The following is a 20,183-nucleotide window of genomic DNA, read 5'->3' on the forward strand; positions in this document are numbered from 1 at the left end:
TTCAATTTTAAATATTTAATAAAAAAAACCAATTTGACTATTTAACAGTTTAAATAAATTACGTTAACAACTAAAAAGGCAGTACTTGACTAGAAGTTCAACGAAAACGATTCTGGCATAGCTTAGTTGCCGCAGTTGTCGTCCTTTGGTATGTACTTCCGGTACAGCTGGATGAATCTTTCGAAAGGACAAAAATCGCCGCAAGAAGGTATCCTTAATAATCGCGGACCATTTCCTGTATAATTTTCGTAAAATATCTACAAGAAAACAGAATTAGTGGCACTTCTAATTTGACCCTTGGCAAATTCTACCTTGAATCCAAATACGCCATTGATTTTGTGGACTTCCATAATGACGTAGGCGCCATAATTAGGAATGTGGGGGGTGAAAACGTCTAATAGCATTAATAGTTGCGCGACATTATTTTCGTGCGCGGAATACAAGTAAATCTTCTTCGAATTTGCATTACCGTAAATCTTAACCAGCGTATCTTCCAAGACCTTCCTCAAAAAGTAACCGCTGGCCAATTCTATAAGCTCGTCCGTCGCCATCGACACGTAATATTCCTCTATGGCCAAGTTTACCACTGCATCGGGCCAAACCTTTCGTGTCCAGGCTGGAAGCACCAGGCCGTATTCCTCTTCGGTAGACAGGCCGAAGTACAAGTTGTAAATGTCTTGGAATCTGGTGACGTTTAGTCCGCTATGTTTGGAAATGTAATTCAACGTCTGTTTATGTTTTTTCAACTTTTTTTTCATCTCGGCCGAGTTTACGACGCGTTCGTATTGACGCAGATAATTCGGACACAATACTCCAAGCAAGACGTTGTCTTGGGCACGTGGAAGGAAATTGTACGGGACGGGCTGCCATGGCAAATCGTTGTTCCAGACCTGTTCGGCTTTCGGAGGAAATAAGCCGGCCAGTGCTAACTGGAGAGAGGCTTTTGTCCGATTGTAGTCTGTGCTTATAGCTTCCACGGTTTCATGCAGATACGTGTCACCCAAGAACGATTCGTATCTCTTCCTCAAAGATACGCCGATGTTAAATTCTTTCAGTTTGCCGGCCTGGAGGAAGTAAATAAAAAATTTGACGTACGAAAATCGAGGCGAATTTATGCAATGACTTACGTTAGTTAGCTGACCCAGCCCATAAGGGTAGTAGGTTTCGTTTAAGTACGGGTCGTTTGGATATAGTTCCTGGATACTGTCTGGGGTTCTGTTGCCATGTCTGAAGAGCTAAAATTGACATCTTTTCTTAATCTGTAGAAACTTGTTTAGGAGCGCAGCGGTGAATTAAATGGAGTAAAATTCGTATATTCGTATAATTTTTTCATTTGTTAGCAGGAAGGTTGAGACTATGTTTTTATTATTGGCAACAATTTTCTACAAATGACTTTTTCAAAACAAATAGGAACTAAAAGTTCAGGTTTTCACGAAATTATATATTTTGACATGACAATTGTTTCGACAACACCGCGTCTTTATCGATATATATTTTTGCAGGTAGTTTGTAAATATTACATTTGATGAAGACACGGTGTCGTCGAAACAATTGTCATGTCATAATAGATAATTTCGTGAAAATCTGAACTTTTGGTTCTTATTTATTTTGATGAATGGATTTTCATCAAGTAAAAGCCACCTTTTTTTCAAATGGCTTTTTGTTTATAAAAATCATTCCCTATCTTAAAACTTGGCAAAAGATGTAAAAATCCAAATTTGCTTTATACTTTTAATTAAAAAATACTACGGGGTATTACAAAAGGTAGGCAACACTTTCCATTTGAAAGTTTTGGTTCAATATACGACTAACTTTTTAAACTAAATACTTGTGAATTTTCAGATGCCTATTCGAAGTGTGTTGCCCCTTGACCCCCCACTTTTATAGTTAGTTTGGTGTTTTCATCAAACTTTTTCGTCTCTAATAATATTTTGATTTGAAAATTCTTTTACGAAATATTTTTTGTTATCTGACACATATGTTACGACTTTTTTTAACAATTATAAGATTATTGGAAGAAAATAGCACACATTCCTATTAATTTACAATTAGCGCTTCAAAAATAGTAGGTTATACAAAAACGCAAGTTACAATAAATCTAATTAGTCCGCCCTCTATATAGCGGTCAAATGGAAAGTGACATTAGAATTGTCCCATTAATAACGACGAAGAATTAAAAAAACCTCTACAAAAACGGAATAATAGAGCTTTAACTCCTTCGCTAATTGTAAATATTTTGGGATGGGTTTTGATCGAAAAATCGACCATAAACTTCCAAATGACAGTACTCACCACGTGACTGAGCACTACGGTATCTAGGCTTTCGCCGAATAAATCTTCTTCGAAGTCGTCGTTTTCTTTTTCAAAATGACTCTTCCATGCTCGGTGCCCGACCCAATTGTCATGCGGCAAAGACATCACACTAACGGCGAAAATCGCGACCGCCACTACAAACGCCACGCTTCTGAGACACATATCGAAAATTTTCTTCAAATCTCGTTCTGTAAGGTCTCGTACCAGATTTTAGTTTGACGGTACGGGTCGCGAGAAACCCCCTTTATATATTTAGATCGAGAAGTGAGAAAATCGGAAGCAGTGCATAATTAGTCAGGAAATTCTTGCTAATAAAATTTTTACCCAAATTTCGGAATTCATTTGCGGTTGGGTTCGGTTCAGATCTCGACTAATACGACGTCACTCCAGAACGCGGAATTTCCGTTCCCATCTGGTACTGCTACCAGATTTGCGGCGGTATTAATTATGAGCGTAATTATTACGTGAATGAATTGGGATTTAAAAATTCCCCGAGGCTAAGTCGCTAGAATTGAGGTTTTCAGAGAGTCACTGGTTGGTACTTTGACCATTCACGATTAACATAGTTGTAAACAAAAAACAGAAAAAAAAGATCACAAACCAAAATTTTGCAAACCAAACAAACAGTGTTTAAAGGCTAAACAGAACTAAAACCCTTAATATTTAAAAAAAGGTATGCAATAATTGCAATAATTGTAAAAATAATGTTATAATTAATAATAGTAAATAAGAATTAAGAAAAAAGTTTTTTTTTTCGAAAAACTATCCCTTCACTGGCGCATTAACATAATGATCCTTATTGGCAGTCTAGTGTAGAAAAACAGTTTAGGGAGACTGTCTTGCCAACATTTTGTAATGTAGAATTTTCTTATTTTGCAAAAGGATTTATTTAATATATTTCTGCACCAGTATCACAGGTATACCGTCGGGTCCCGGTCCTAAGGTTTGCTTTAAAATACTTATTCTATTGAAAACATCCACAACATTTAATTTTAAAAATCCTGTTCGTCTAGGATTTTTAAAATTAATGTGGATGTTTTCAATAGAATAAGTATTTTAAAGCAAACCTTAGGACCGGGACCCGACAATATACCTGTGATACTGGTGCAGAATTGTAAATTCGTTCTATCCGAAATTTTATGTAAAATTTTTAATTTTTCACTAAGCTGCGGCGTTTTTCCTTCATATTGGAAAAAATCTTGTGTTACACCCATTTTCGAAGATGGTGACAGGGTTAACACAAAAAACTATCGCCCAATCTCTAAAATCTGCTTGTTTTCGAAAATATTTGAGGGTATATTTGCCGATTATGTCACCCCTCATTTTAAAAACGTTATTATAACCGAACAGCATGGTTTTGTCAAGGAAGGTCAACTGTTTCGAACCTCCTGAGGTATGAGCGTTCGGTATTGGGGGCCTTTGAGAATGGGTATCAAGTAGATGCTATATATATAGACTTCTCCAAGGCCTTCGACAGGGTTGACCATGACATTCTGGTAGGGAAGCTCTCATGGATGGAAATCTTTGGAGACCTTCTAAATTGGTTTCGCAGTAATATCACTAACCGGAAACAATCGGTTAAAGTTAAAAATTACACAAGGGGACATCTTTTCACATTCCTTTTTAATGTCTTCTTTAATGACCTAAAACATATTTTTCGCTTTTGCCAATTTCTTGCAATTGCGGACGACTTAAAGTTTTGTAAGGTTGTAGCATCACCTCTTGACTGTCATCGATTGCAGGAGGATCTTGATAGGGTTTTCTTTGTGGTGCAGGACATCTTTTGAGAGTAGGCGCTAATTTTTTGACATTGCTACATTGTGCAAAATCGTTAATAACTTGATGGATTCACCAGATTTTCTGACATCTGTTGGTTTTCATATTTCTCCTATTAATGCAAAAAACAAGGCTCTTTTTAACATTGATTTTCATAGGACCAACTATGGCATGAACCCGCCTATGAATCGAATGTGCAAGCTGACAGATATTTTACTCACAAATAACGAGCATATTGATTTATTTTCTGACTCACTCAGTGGTTTTAATTCCAAAGTAAAGAAGACTGTTTTTAATCAAAACTTGGTAGTTTAGCAACTGTAAGCGTTGTTTGTAAGTGTTGGTGTTAGAGAAGGTGTGGATCTTTTGTCCATCCGTCACCCCCCAACTGTCCGAGTGCATTGCATTGCCGTAATTTTTCTGGGAAAATGATTAACTTGTATAAAAAGGCAACACCAATCTCTGAAATCCGAACATAATTGGCAACGCCGAGATAAGTAATTACCATTGTCACAGAACAGTCAGTGGCCTGTGCCATTGCAGTTTTCATTTTTTTCTCCATACTGCATCAAATTTATTTAAGTTTATAATTTGTGCTTTCAATACTTTTTTTTTGCGAAATTACATCAAATGTGGCAGATATGAGGACGTAATAGTGATTCCTATATATGTTAGATTTAATAAACTCGAAAATAGACATAGACATTTCTAAACATTCCCTACATTTTTAGGTACACTTAAATCGTTACAAAGAATGTTTGGGAAAAATGTTTTAGTGTACAAGAATTACAGAAAAAAAAAAGATAACAATTAAGCTACAGTTTGAATTTCTACTAGAACAAACATAAGAAATACCCATTGTCAACTGCAGTCTATAGGAGGTGCTTCTTGAACATTTTTTCCACTAGCAATAGCATATATGCAGAATACATGTAGAAATTGCATCGTATCTACAGGGAATAAAGAACAAAAACGCCAAATTAATTACAGAATTATACTGACGCCGACGCGGGTGTTGCAATTCTGTACTGCTTTTCTTAACTCCTGAACATTTAATAGGATTTCGACATCCAAACGTGGACAATCTGTCAGCGGCCATTTTGTTTGTTGAAAGCCGCCAGGTCTTATGGGTCCATCGTCAGAATTTGCCATTAAAGCTGCCATTGGTTAAAAAACGAAATTTTAAATCTAGCGCATGCGTGCGTTGAATTGACCTTCTCAAAAAATTTTTGCATAGTTGCTTCATGAGTTCCTGTACTGTCAGCATAGGCAGGGCCTCTATATGTCTAGTAGCTATATGGTTGCACGTCATAATTTTGTTATATTAATCGAATTATCTATTTTTTTTGCAATGAATTTAAAAGCGTATCAGTGAAAGGTTTCCAGATTTGCAAATATCATCGCGACATCTTTCCTAATTGCTGAATTCTGTTGAAAAACTCCCAGATATTGAATTTTATCTTTCTAGTTTTAGCAGTTTTGGAGAACCGCTGGGTTTACTGAAAAAACGGTGTTGCCGTAACTCAGTAATTAATAGAAACCAATTTTTGAAATTATGGGACCTTACTAAATTCGACATGCGTAATTAAGCGAAACAAAAATAAATAGGACATTTCATTTAAAACAACCAAAAAATGACATGTACAAACATGGCATGTTTAAAAACCCCCACATATTGAATTTTATCGTTCCAGTTTTGGCAATTTTGGAGATATTTAGGCATTTTTGAAATTATGGGACCTTACTAAATTCGACATGCGTAATTCAGTGCAACAAAAATAAATAGGGGATTTCATCTAAAATTACAAAATTATGCCATGTAACCTAAAAGTGATAAATCTGACAACACTGCTGTTAACATTTTTGAATTCGGCATGGTACTTTTTACTAACCTAAGTAACTAACTAAACTAACTGAAATAATAAGAATCTATGCTAGACTCAACAAAATGTGAATCGCGTGGCCTGTCGACAAACCATTAAATTAATTAAATTTTTTCAGAATCCCTATTTTGTTCGTTTGTGTTTTCGTTGTTTTAGAGGACTTTCAAATGCGTGCTGAAAACCTTTTTTCTACTCCCTGCGGAAAGCGTCACTTTATCACGCGAGTTTCTCGTCCTACGGATCCCAGCCACTTCGGACATTTCCGCGATATTACCGCACGCGTTTGGGAGCAATCGGATGTTTTTGGAGATTTCACCGCACGGCTTGAATTTTGACTTTTGTCAATTCTGACGGTCATGGCAGTGAATGTATTCGTATTGTTTTGCAAAAATATATCCAACATTTAACGGTCGTAGGAAAGGTATAATATGGTAAACTTTTTATTAAGCACTCGCTCTTCTCGTGCCCAATAAACTCATGACTCAAATACCGTTTACCACACTTGTTGCATAATATATCATAAATGAAATGTTATTTTAATGATTAATGATGTTAGGGGCAGTACATTAGGTATAAAGTAAACGTATATCCTATGCCGTCTTTACTATTATTATTTTCTTATTTAGGCCCATATTAGAAAAATATCTTTCTATGGTATTCTATGTTACATCACATATAAGTTAATAGTTTTGGTTAGTTGTCTCTTTAGATTATGAATTGATATAAAGGTTCCGCAAAAATAAAACCAACGATCTAGAAAAATAAATTCAATATAATATTTCAACGATTTTTTAAATTTAATATTTTAACTTGAAGCAACAAAATTAATAAACAACAATTAAATTACAAGTTTGGAAGCACCGATAAGAAACGTATCACTCGTCAACTCTTCCTTCCAACGCTGATACAAGAGATTCCTACGCAAACCCCCGCTCGTGAGAGGCTCACAAGTTGCCACACATGTCTTCAGGTGGAATAAGATGGGCGGTCGCTTGGATAAACTTATCCAGGGGACAAAAGGTCCCGCAGTTTGGCAGTGACAACGACCGTGGTCCTTGTTCCTCGTGGTTCTCGTAAAAAACTTTCACACCGTAAATGTTGTTGATAAAATGGACCTCGATCGATATCCATGCTCCGTAATTAGGCACGTGGGGCGTGAATACGTTGAGCGCCATCAACAGTTCGGCAAGGTTGCTCTCGTGGGCCGAATACAAAAACATTTTCTTCCCCGGCAAATTGCTGCTGATGATTTTCCTCTTCGTATCTTCGATTAGTTTATTTAAAAAGTAACCGGTTGCCATTTGTCTCATTTCCAACGTTGCCATCGAGACAAAGTACTCTTTGATAGCCAGACTCGTGATAGTCGTAGGCCACACGGTCTTGGTCCATTGGGGCAAGTCAAAACCCCATTCTTCTTCAGTCGAAAGTCCAAAGTACAAATTGTAGACGTCGAAGAATTTCCTTACGTTCAATCCCGTGTTTTCCGATATGTATCTGAAGACATCCCTATATTTACCGAACTCTTTGAGCATCTCCGGTGACTGGCTGACCTCGTCGTAGAGCGCGAGGTACCTAGGGCACAACACCCCGAGAAGGATCTTGTCCTGGTCTTTAGGTAAGTAGTTGAATGGCACTGGTTGCCACTGTATGCCGTATTCGAACATGTCTTCCTCGTTGGGAGGAAATAAACCAGCTAGTACCAGTTGGAGAGACATTTTGGTGCGGTTGTAATCGGTACTAAATGCTTCGATGATGTCCGGGTAGTAGTCGTCACCTAGGAAGTCGTGGTATCTCGCACGTAATGCTTTTCCTATGCTGTATTCTTTTTGTTTGCCCGCCTGCATATAGGAAAACGATTATAATTAGTATACGCGTGTGTGCATATCCTTAATGAAGGCGTATTAATTATTATGCAAGATCGTTATCCGATTCGAGGCGGTTAGTAATCCGAAATGTTGCAAAGTCAGCAACAATGATTTTCTTTCTAATTGCTTTATTGATAAGTACCGAACGGGTAATTCCGGTAATTGCAATATGGGACTTTTGACGGTCAAAGTCGAATAAAAATGATTTCGCTTTGCATTTTTTTCACGGGTAAATAAATATTCAGGAAAAAATTTGTATGTTACTTTCACTAAAAATTTTGGAAGTGCCCAAAGAACTTGTAAACCCTTTCACTGATCTAGCTATAATAAAGAAGCTATCATACAACGTCATGTCATGTCTAAAAGCTTTGGAAAGTGATACGGAAACATTTAATAACTTTGTTTCGAATGAGAAACGATCTACGTGACGTTACTTTTGTTTCTTATCGAAGGCTGTTATTTAGAAGAAATAGGCTTATTTGCTTAAATTTCAAAAATTTGATGTTAAGAAAAGTGAGTTTTAATATTGTAAATGGATCTAAAATATTAACTAACCAAAACTAACCAAAACTAAAGTCAGCTATAGTGTTATAACTGTAAGTGTTTTTGTTCGGGCTTAATGGCCGTCGTTGAGTGGAATTTCTTCCTGACGTTCGTTAGCACGAGCGGCTAGCTTCTTCTGAGGTGCTTCCGTCCCCGATGTTGGATGCAGACTGACGCGCTCCCGGCCGTAAGTTGTATTAATGCCTGGGGAGTCGTGGAGGGGAGGGGGCGGGGCATTTTAACGCATAAGTGGATGTGACTACCGGGGCTGTCCTTGTGTTCCTTAAGATGGGATTCCAAATTTGTTTGAGCTGCAGTGTCTCTTCTTTTCTATTGAAATTATTATTTGCGATCGCATCGATGTGCCGATTGAGGAAATTATAGCTAGCACCGAAGCAGCCACCAGAACTCTTCCTGATGAGGAAGCGGAAGAAATCCGGATTGAGTCAGTGAACATTCTGCGAAAGGCTCGACAACCCGCCAGCAACCTTTCCCAGAAAGAATTACTGGCAATCGAAAATTTGATTTGAATTCAGAGACCTGCTGCGAAGGGTAACGTCACAGTCGTTATGAAAACCGACGACTATAAACGCAAAATTCAAGATCTTCTTGATTCGTCAAGCTACCGAAAATTGAGTAGGGACCCAACACAAGCAAAACTCCGGAATACTCATAAGAACAGAAGCTGTATCACCACGACTCTATGGCCTGCCGAAAATCCATGAGATTGATGTTCCACTAAAACCAATAGTAAGTGCACCTGGATCACCCACGTACAGCCTAGCCAAACACCTCGCATCATTGCTCCAATCCCACGTGGGAAATTCGGAGTCGTATGTCAAGGACTCAACACACTTTATCAGCAAAATTCAGGACATAATTCTTCAGAAAGATTACATCCTTGTCAGTTTTGATATTGCGTCCTTATTCACAAAGGTCCCGGTGAAAGAATCTTTAGACCTGATCGCAAGAATCTTCCCAGATGACATTATCAAGCTATTCCAGTCTTGCCTAACGGGCAGTTACTTCTTATGGGATGACGACTTCTACGAACAGACGGATGGGGTAGCTATGGGAAGCCCACTTAGCTCGGTGATAGGCAACTACTTTATGAAGAAATTCGAGCAGAAAGCGATCAGCTCGTCTGAATACAAACCATCAAAATGACTCCGATACGTGGATGACACCTTTGTAATTTGGGGTCATGGAAGAGATAGACTTGATCGTTTCCTAGGCCACCTAAACGCTCAACATCCAAGTATAATATTTGCCATGGAGACAGAACAAAATCAGCTAATAGCGTTTCTGGATGTTCTAATAAAAAGATGCAATGGGAAACTAAGCCACACAGTGTACCACAAGCCGACTTACACAGACAGGTACCTACATGCCTTATCAAACCGTCACCCAAGCCAAAAAAGAGGAATCATTACAACCTTAACAGAACGTGCCCGGAGGATCTGTGATGCACAACACCTGGAAGCAGAACTAGATCACCTCAAAGAAGCCTTCCAATCAAATGGATACAGGATATCTGATATCGATAAGGCTATGAGGCCCAGAACTGCCTCACGACAAGACCCGGGTGAACAACTAACGGTTGTGAGTGCTTTTATTCCTCGAGTGACAGACAGGATTGGAAAAATATTGAAAAAACAGAATATTAACACAATATTTAAACCAACAAGGAAAATACAACAAACGCTAAGATCAGCCAAGGACAAGAGAGATCCACTGTCAGCCGCCGGAGTCTACCGCATACCATGTACATGTGGATAGGTGTACGTTGGAATGACAAAAAGATCTGTCGCAACCAAGATAAAGGAAAATCACAGAAACTGCAGACTGGAACAAACGGACAAATCGGCAGTAGCGGAACACGCGTTCAGTGAAGGGGATCACATTCTTTTTGGGGAAGCCTACTTTAGGCTATCATGATCGTCTCGTATGAGAAGCAATAGAAATCCATAAACCTACAAATAATTTCAATAGAAAAGAAGAGACACTGCAGCTCAAACAAATTTGGAACCCCATCTTAAGGAACACAAGGACAGCCCCGGTAGTCACAACCACTCATGCGTTAAAATGCCCCGCCCCCTCCCCTCCACGACTCACCAGGCATAAATACAACTTAAGGCCGGGAGCGCGTCATTCTGCATCCAACATCGGAGAAGAAAGCACCTCAGAAGAAGCTAGACGCTCGTGCTAGCGAAACGTCAGGAAGAAATTCCACTCAACGACGGCCATTAAGCCCGAACAAAAACACTTACAGGTCAAACGTTGGCCGCGAAAGCCTTTATCTCGTTTGACAAATTTATTAGCAGATATTTACAACCTTACAGCATTGTATATAATTATCCTATTAGAGTCAATCACAGCACTTAAGCTTTCTAAATTAATTATTAAAAATTTACCTTGGTCAGCTGTCCATTGCCGTATGGATAGTAATCTTCGTTTAAATAGGGGTCGTTGGGATAGAGTTCGTGCTGCCTGTCAGCCGTTCGGTTTCCGTGACGAAAAAGCTGCAAAAGGCCTAAAATTTGTAAACGGGATTGCCAATGTGGACTAATAAATGAAAAAAGCTAAAAAAGTTAATTGAAATATAATATCCCATTACATTCGATCGTCAAGTCACTTTCGCACTTGCCACAGTCCATTTCACAAATCGTTTGGTTTTTTTCTCGGCAAACTATGTGTATTTGTGTGTGTGTGCGTTACACATACCTAAATGTGCGAAATTGTTTCGAGAAAGCAATCATTATTTCGATGAAAATTTCGCAAATGGCATCTTTCGCAGTCGCGCAGTACACAGTGTGTTTGTATAATGAGTTCTCAATGGACTGAGTTTCAAATGGGTTTAGGATAATGAGACAAAAATCTCATCACACCTCATTGAATGTTTTTTTTACAAAAAATAATGAATAAGCCTCGGCTATTAAGGAAAAATACATAATTTTTTCTTATTTTAGATGCTTTCGGTCGCGAGTAAAGAAAAAAATATTGGTAGTTTTTTTTAACCATGCATTGCAAATGTTGCCACTTTGTAATTATTAACACGTTTCTGTTAAATGTTAAAACATTTTGGTTTTCAAGTTTCTAGTTCTGATTTTTTTAAAACTTAATTAATTTTAAATACTAAATTACATTAATTAGTTTTTCTAAGTACAACAAAGCTAAAAATGTGTCAAATGTATAATGATAAGCTTAAGTTATTAAGTTATTAAGGCAGAAAGTATTAGCTTTATGATGGTAGGTCGGCAAGAAATACGCAATTTTGGATGATGTTAATTATTTTGATAGTTGTGAAGTCAAATGTTTCGTGGCTGAAAATGATCACTTAATTATTTAAAGATGGATTTAAAACTATTTTAGTAACTTCCTATCTATCTCCATGCTTCAGTCATATTTGTCCCTCCCGTATATATATCAACTTCTTCACATTTCTGTTCTCACATTTTATTTGTACTTTTTGCTACTCCATTTTTAACTTCTCTGTTCAAGCAAGCCTATGTTCTATCTTCTCCTCTATTTAGACTTATAAGCTTCCCTTTTCTTTTTAAGAAGATTATTTATCTTTTCCGAATACTATTCCGGATTGCCTTCATTCTGTTTTTTTAACACTCTAAAGGTTTTCAAATTAAGATTTTCTACATCATATTTATGTTTGGATATATTGGACTGTTTTTGCTGTTAATTACTTCGGCTTTCTGTAATTTATCATTATGTTAACCACGATTAGATGTGATGTTCTTATAATGCAAATATAAATTCATAATTTTGATGATTTCGCACAAGTTTCTAAGACGCATTCGGTTAATTGATGTTTGATATTTATTTCCAAAGTTATTATATGTTCTTCTACCGCTACGGCTGCATCTACGCTACTACAAATCCTCTGTAAGCTCTAACACCTCTCTTTCACTCCCATTAAAAAGTATATATTCTTCGATGACTTCATTTCCTTTTCCTTTCTTCTTGGTTTCAAGGACAACACCAAAGTCGATTTTCATCTTTTTTAATTCTTGGAGTACCTCTCCTTGTTTTGTTTTCAAACCGGCATTGTCCTTTTCTCTAGTGAATGTGGTTAAAATCCCTCCATGGTCAAAGCTTTTTTAGGAATGACAAGTAGCTTGCAGGTCCATCCAACCTCCAAAGCTTTCTCCCTTAGCTCAGTGAGCATTTCTCAGAGCAATCTATACAGCCTCCAGTGCCTTTTACCGACCAGTGTCAATAGGTTTTTATTTTTCATTCATTTTCTTAGGTAATGTTTTTTGAATATTTATTTTTTTAATAGTCCCTCAACGAGATATGTAAAATTTGTAGCTACTAGCACCAACAAGATTAATCCTTGTACCTATCTTGAATTTGAATTAAATTTGAACTTTTGTTTGAGAAATTAGCCTTTGTTATAACGATCTATCATTAAGATTGATATGATCAAAGAAGAAACAATTTTAACTTGAAATTACCAATATGTGTATAGATAACGAAAATATTATGTTAGCGGAAACGTCCAGTATCCAACGAGCAATAATCCGAGATTAATGTCTCTCGTTTACTCACCACGTGGGTCAGGATCAAAGTTTCAGATCCTGCATCGACCGACGTCTCTTCGTAGGTCAGTTGCACCGAGGAAATCGCCAAAATCAACCCCACCGCGAAGCGCATGTTGATGGCCTAAAGTTTCCACCTGCGCGAGGTACTGAAACTAGGTTGCTGCGGGTGCTTTTGCGATCGGTTGGGCGTTGACGTAACAACTGTCGACGGAGATCGATTTTCCAAAATTTATAGGCCCCAGGAAGTGTCTGATCCGATAATGTTCATTCTTGAGGCCCGAAATACTCGATAACACGTAAAAATAGATCGATAATCTCGAGTGTTTTGCGAGACGCAAATTTTATAGGCGAATTTATCTGGGCCTGCTGTGGATTTCGGCTGACGTTGGCGTAAGTGAAAGTGCGCTTCTTTCACTAGGGTATGCCTAAGACGAGAGCCATCAAAAACGACGTGGCTAAGAAAAATAAGTACCTTAATTATGTGCTATTCATATGACCATAAAATATGCAAGTATTTTATGATTTTTTTTTCTCAGTGTACAATTTTTTATATGGGAGACTCGCTTCGAAAAATATTAAAAGGGACATGGAATTACCTTTCCAAAAATATTGAGTTTTTTTCATAGTACAAGAGAAAGAAATGTAGGTATACTGGTAATTTTTAAACCCTGAACTTGGTTGTTAGTAGATCGGTTTTGATTTAGGGATCAATTTGATGAATGAAATGTTATAGTTTGTTTTATGAAAGTTAAAAGAAAATGCAGACAGCCAGCAATTTGTGCTACGGCCGATATCCTGAAAGAAAACAACCTCTTGAATCACGAAAGATATGAACAGAACATTCCAAAATTAACGTTAGATGAAAAGTGTAATCGAATATGCATTTCCACTCGATTCTTTGAAATATACTTGAAAGGTCAAATTAAAATCTAATGGTTTTACATCCAAAATAACAATTTACCAACTACCTGTACGCATTCGTGTTCTCTAGTAGTGTCTCAGCTTATTTGTTCAAAGTTCAAAACTTCTATATTTCAAAATATGCTCTGCTATATTTTTGGAAAGATAATTTTAAGTTCTTTTTAATCTAAATATGTAGAGATTGTACCATAAAAAAATTATTTTTCGGTAGATAACTAATAAAAATATCAGTATTAAAAATATTATATATTAGCCATTAAATTCTTCATAAAATCTTTCTCCGTTCCATAACAATGAAGTTGCAGCGATTCCAAATAACCCTATCGCCTATCTCCTTCAGAAAAAAGCGCTTCTTTTAAAAGTGTCAAATTTGCCCACCCTTTACCGAGAATCATTTTAAGGGCCGGAAGTGGAAGCGTCCGTAATTACTATTTTTAAATTTTGATATATGATTCCTACGTAATTCCTTAGGAAACTGACTCAAACATTTTAAACGACAAATGCAATTTGAACCTGGAATTATTACCTAAGAGAAGATGCTTTATAGAATTTTGAAAATGGTAGTTGGGCGGTGGAGACGCTTATATACCCCAAAAAAATCCAGAAAGAAGAGAAAATATATATTTAGAATATTATGACAGAATAATTTTTTGAGCTAAATTTTACCTGGGTGGATTTTGATCACATAGATAGTAGAAATTTTACACTGGAATAACACAGAATACAATGTGCAAAGCATTTAGGAACCACCTACCTTGAAGTTATGTAAAACCTAATTTTACTGTTTTGCTATAAATATACTCACTAAAACTTGGATATACAAGGAAACTTACATGCATAATGACAGAATATTCTAGGTAAACATTTTTGGAGATTTGCAAAAGATCTGTAAAGTTTCGTGTGTAGTATTACCCAGGAACTTAATCTGACACATTTATATGCGACCTCAATGTAACCAGCAATTTTGAAAAAAATATATATCAGTGTATTTTCTACGCATAGATGTTGGTTTAAAGCACGCACTGTATCGATTTTGAGGAGACCGTGGATTTTTATACGGCCGCTAAAAAATAAATAATGTATTTGGATAAAATTAACGCGTTATTGGGTAACGTTAAGAAATGATAAAATGATCGATAAATTGGCTGTAATTATATCGTACATTTTAATGTGACTGATTAAAGAAGATGTCGTGACTAAATTTGTGTAGATGACAATCAGTCTTAAAATCACGGCAACACTCTCATTACATGCGAACGCTTAGACTAAGCGATATAGCGTAGCACGAGAGAGGAAATAAAATTGATGCACCTCAAGCAGTTATTTCATTTTCGTACAGAAAGGAATGATCTTCAATCCAAGCGCAAACTAACCGACCAGCGATCTTAAGTTGTTTTTCCCAGAAAATTGATCTATTAATTTTTAGATTAATTTCTATATTATTAATTTTATTTCAATGATGACGAGATATTACCCGAGAAAGAACTTTTCAAGGATTACACTCTCTAAAAGTTTCATCAGGTCTTCGATGAGGGATAATTTTATTTATTACATCTGAAATTTTATTTTTTATTTCATTTTTTTGAAGATTTTTCCATAATAGTCTTTCTCCCAATATTGAATTAGCAATAATGGACTTATGTTGACGAAATAATGCAACGGTCACATTGATTATTGAAAGGCGCGGTTTTATTGGATGAAAGCGAAATTTCAACTGAAATATTGCATATCCCATGCCAGGCAAGTTTTGGTTTGTACCGACAAGGAGAAACCATGTCTTTCTCCCTTTTGGAATGGAATGTTTTCTCGAGTTTTTCAATTGCAAACAGGCAAAAGGTCAAACAATTCTCCCGCGCTGACTTTGACACTTAGCACATTCCATCGGCCTGTGGGTTTTCCAAAAAATCGTCGTACTAATATCATTTTATTAACTTAGGAACAACAATCATAGACTAAGATCCACACAGACCATCCTCGGGTAGATACTCCGCCACCAACTCCTTGAAACTATCCACCGGGCAAAACTCTTCGCAGGCCGCCAGCTTGAGCAATTTCGGCTCCGCCGTCTCGTAGTTCTGATAGTAGATCTAGAAAATGCCCTAAATTTAAGACGACGCTAACCGCTTCCGCATTGCCTCACCTTCACTCCATAAACACCATCGACTAAGTGGATTTCGAAGATCAGATACGTCCCGTAAGTCGGTACGTGTGGGTACTCGAACAAATCCAACGTCGCCAGCATCTGTCCTATGTTGTTCTCGTGAGCGGAATACAAGTACAACTTTTTGTCGTTTTGATTTGTCGCTTTGCTCTGCGAATCATTTATAATCTTCTGAAGTAGGTAACCTAAGGGTCAGCTCGCTATTAAATGACATTTGGAATGTACCGCCAACTCACCAGCCGCCATTTTTTTAAGAGTGGGCGTCTTGGTGTAGATGTAGTACTGCTTGTACGCGATTTCATTGATAGTCGCGGGCCACACCTGACGAGTCCAACGCGGCAGAGCTAGACCGAACTCTTCTTCAGTGGACAGTCCAAAGTACAGGTTGTAGACGTCCTCGTAGGTTGTCACATTTAGCCCGGAGTTTTCAGCGATATAATCGAATGTGTCTTTGTAGGTTTTGTATTCTTCTTGTACTTCGTCCGATTGTTGTACGGACGCGTACTCGGTTTTGTAAGTCGGACAGCTTGTACCGTATAGCACAGCGTCGTACCTTTCCGGCACGTAGTTGTAAGGGACAGGCTGCCAGTCCAGACTTCTCCTCCATACCTGTTTCTTCCTCGGGGCGTATAAACTGGCCAAAGCTAATAGCAACGAGGCCTTGGTACGATTTCTGTCTGTACTTCTGGCATCTAGCTCTTCCGGAATGTAGTACTGACCAAGGAAATCTTCGTACCGCCCTCGTAATGCTTCTCCGATCGAGTATTCCCTTCGCTTTCCAGCCTTAACACCGACAAGAATTATTTGAAAGCATCAAAAAATACAGAATAAACGAAAATTGAAAGGCAGAAAGAGAAGAAAAGTGATTTTTAAATGGATAAAATGAAATTGAAAATAAAGTTTTTTTAATCCCACGTCAATTTCGTTTCCCAGAGATCCGAGCCAATTCGGACATTTCCGGGATATTAAAACACAGGTTTGGGAGCAATCGGATATATTACCCATGGTTTGAGTTTTGACGTTTGTCAATTCTGACGGTCATGTCAGTGAATGTATTTGTGTTGTTTTGCCAAAATGTACCTAAAAACTATCGGTCGTAGAAAAAGTATAATATGCAACGTTTGATGAACTTTTTAAATCACTTACCCCACCCCACCCCACCTGTTTTTATAATATACTATGTATGTATAATATACTATGTACGTATGTATTTACTTTTAGACAGAATCAATAACGACAAATTAGAAATGGTGAATTTAATTATTTTGTTTTGACTTAAAATTGACATTTGACAGCTAAGTGTAAACATTTTTGTGAAAAAAGTTCACTTCAATTTACAATAATTAATTTAAAATACGCCGCTGTTAATTAAATTGTGCGGCAAGGGTCAATTCGTGGACTAATGATGTTGACGTGAGCGAATAGTGGGAGAATATGTTCAGAATATATTTTTTAGAATATTGCAAACCAAACTTACATTTGTGAGCTGTCCCCTTCCGTACGGATAATAGGTGTAGTTTAGGTATGGGTCTTTTGGATACAGCTCTGACACTTCGGGGGTTCTGTTGCCGTGCCTAAATAACTGTCATAACGCTTTTATTATTTGTGTACGAGGGCAATACCTACATTGTTTACAAAATCGTTACCAGAAAAGAGATCTATTACAATAGAGAACCCAACAGGCTGATTTTTTTAATATTCACTCGGCTCGGCTCTAAAAAGAACCGATTGCAAAAGTTGTGAATTTGTTAAACTATAAATTCTATAAAATGAAATCATCACAAAATAAAAAAAGTAAGATTGAATCACGTGGTTATCGGTATGGGCATCATAAAATTAAGAGAACTAGAAATACTAGTGTCCCACAAAATTTATCTATGGCTTAAATGGAATTTTATGAAATGAAATCACCTAAAAAAGGTATATCGAGTTTGGTACGTAACAAGAGAATTGAAGACTTACCCAAACAAAAAATGAAAGAATAAAAGAATTTAGAAAGAGTTTAGAAGAGTTCAAGATATAATGGAAACAGAGGAGACTGTGGAGTATCGATCTAGTTGGTTTGGATTATATTCATGTTCTAGGCGAAGTTTATGCTTTCCACTAAGTAAGGACTTAAATTTTGGGCATAATTCACTATAATATGGTATAATTGTAGATGTTTTCGGTGGGTTCCCTCGTAGAAAATTAATGGCATTGTTTTTTTCTTTTAACTTTATACTTACGACGTGGGATAATACCACCGTCGAGTCGGCTTTTTGAGCACGCGGCAAAATGGTGAATGGCAAGACGACGAATCCCGTAGATAGGGCGAAAATTGCCGCGCAAACTACCCCGTATGTCAGCATTTCGTCGCGGAACGCGCTGTGGAAATTCAAAGTCGTGCTTTATATCTGGTTTTCGAGCTTTATCGGTGCAATATATTATATAGAAGCAAACCTAATTGTGCATTATCCATTGTTGTCGCATGTTTATGTGTATAGGGTCTCGGAATGGCGTATGGGATATCTACGAAGGCCGTTTGGAGTATCCGTCATAATATATATTGGGGAGCAATTTGGCGATTTATTGAGACCGTAAATCGGATCATTTTTATTGTTTTTAAGAACTAATAAGATTTTATAACGATTACGCTATAGATTTTGCGATGCCGTTGTTCCTTAATCCCAAAGCATAATACTACGGCGCTATTTTGCATCGCAGCGGGAAACATAGATAAAGAATGAATCATGTATGCGATCAAATATTATGTCAAAGTGAGCTTGACATTTGACTGATAATTTAGAAACCCAAATAAGAGACATGTTTCTCACAGTTCAAATAACTCAAAAACTGCAAAACCTATGAAGAAAAACTTTAAAAAACTTGAAATCTTAACACTTTGGTCACCTACCAAATTTTGAAACAGACTATATGATAATTTTTTAACTTCGACAGCTTAAAATTTATTTGTTTTTGACCTCTTTGTTGCGTTCGATTCCCGATTGATTCGTTATTATTGGTTACTTAATTTTTTATAATGTAAATTTCTGACTAGCTGGCTGGAGTGATCTTTGCATGGGTCTGGACGATTTTTTCTTTCAAATTTGCCTAGACACCAATACGTACGACCAATGATTAGTAATATAAAATCAATAGCACTTACCTCGCGTCAGTGTGAGTATGCAACTCATTTCATTGCCCAGCTAGAACTGTTTTAGAATCTGAAAAATTCAAGCTATTAAGTATTCCACCCGAGCTTTTGTATTTTTGATTACGGTGACGCGAATCCTATCGAAAGTAGATAAGACGGATGTGAATGCGGCCCCCCGAAAATTTAAAATCGAAACATTTTAGGTCACTTACGGGAATCGATTTTCAGACGATCAATATGTCGTTAAAGGTTGCTATACGAATCATCGATCATTTTCGGCTAACTTATATGGGAGCGCAATTTTCTTTATACAAAAAATTTTTAATAATAATTCCCGCCGTAATGATTATAAAATTTTCGCCGCAAACAAGCAAATTAAAATTAAATATTTCGTGAGCGTTATTGATTTCCACACGGTGCGCTTGGAAACCTATTAATACGGCAGGGCAGAGAAAAAGAGGTGGAAAAAAAACATTTTGAAATTGATAATAAATATAGAATAAAAAAACAATAAAAGACGAATACAAATTTTATTGGATTATATAGTAGCCCTGGTGTAACGATCTGACTTTTATATTCACCTTGAAAGGCCCTGTAAACCTTGAACGGGGGTGAATTTTAATTGTAAATGTCTCCGCGAACGCTTAAAATATTTGCCGATAGCGGAAATAGTTAAAATATTTCTTCGGCAGCTATAAATATTGCGATGTGGAATGCATCGGTGACTAACAAAATTGAAGAAAATTGTAGTATGCCGGCCGGAGGTATGCGACAAGACCAGTATTTTTTGAAACACGGTTTACGGTAAGTCGTAAAGTTAGCTACGATGCGGTGAACATCAGATTACTTCTTTGCTCTGAATTATCGACAGTGTTTTGTATCAGTGAAAATTAAACGACAACAAAATGATTAAAAATAATCTTGTTCAAAATAAAGAAACGGATCTTTGAAGTGCGATTTTGTAGCACTAGTTTGATCTTGGATTCAGTATGGGATTCATTGCGCACCACCGCAATTTTTAAAAAATCAGCG

General features: G+C 37.0%; 3 protein-coding genes across 4 annotated transcripts; all 3 read right to left on the reverse strand.

Annotated features, from left to right (window-relative positions):
* Window positions 1-33: 33 nt before the first annotated feature.
* Window positions 34-2,771, reverse strand: LOC132704900 (venom acid phosphatase Acph-1-like). The gene is made up of 4 exons (XM_060675215.1): window positions 2,293-2,771; window positions 1,128-1,235; window positions 312-1,064; window positions 34-257 (listed from the first exon to the last, which is right to left on the reverse strand). Exons 1-4 carry the CDS (start codon window positions 2,473-2,475, stop codon window positions 123-125), a joined length of 1,179 nt encoding a protein of 392 aa, XP_060531198.1. The 5' UTR covers window positions 2,476-2,771; the 3' UTR covers window positions 34-122.
* Window positions 2,772-6,726: 3,955 nt separating this feature from the next.
* On the reverse strand, window positions 6,727-14,904 carry LOC132704824 (venom acid phosphatase Acph-1-like). 2 transcript variants are annotated; one of them, XM_060675097.1, is made up of 4 exons: window positions 14,691-14,904; window positions 12,944-13,361; window positions 10,795-10,902; window positions 6,727-7,810 (listed from the first exon to the last, which is right to left on the reverse strand). In XM_060675097.1, exons 2-4 carry the CDS (start codon window positions 13,046-13,048, stop codon window positions 6,917-6,919), a joined length of 1,107 nt encoding a protein of 368 aa, XP_060531080.1. In that variant the 5' UTR covers window positions 13,049-13,361; window positions 14,691-14,904; the 3' UTR covers window positions 6,727-6,916. The 2 variants fall into 2 exon arrangements, with proteins under 2 accessions (XP_060531080.1, XP_060531079.1); XM_060675096.1 differs by having other exon boundaries at window positions 12,944-13,391.
* An 864-nt stretch (window positions 14,905-15,768) lies between these two features.
* Window positions 15,769-19,462, reverse strand: LOC132705428 (venom acid phosphatase Acph-1-like). Its single transcript, XM_060676014.1, has 7 exons — window positions 19,364-19,462; window positions 19,164-19,221; window positions 18,244-18,382; window positions 17,496-17,600; window positions 16,255-16,801; window positions 15,998-16,203; window positions 15,769-15,944 (listed from the first exon to the last, which is right to left on the reverse strand). The coding sequence occupies exons 3-7, from the start codon at window positions 18,364-18,366 to the stop codon at window positions 15,810-15,812; spliced, it is 1,116 nt and encodes a 371-aa protein (XP_060531997.1). The 5' UTR covers window positions 18,367-18,382; window positions 19,164-19,221; window positions 19,364-19,462; the 3' UTR covers window positions 15,769-15,809.
* Window positions 19,463-20,183: the final 721 nt, after the last annotated feature.

Source organism: Cylas formicarius, unplaced genomic scaffold (assembly GCF_029955315.1).
Source record: "Cylas formicarius isolate icCylForm1 unplaced genomic scaffold, icCylForm1.1 PGA_scaffold_7__23_contigs__length_41026272, whole genome shotgun sequence".
Taxonomy (NCBI): Eukaryota; Metazoa; Arthropoda; class Insecta; order Coleoptera; family Brentidae; genus Cylas; species Cylas formicarius.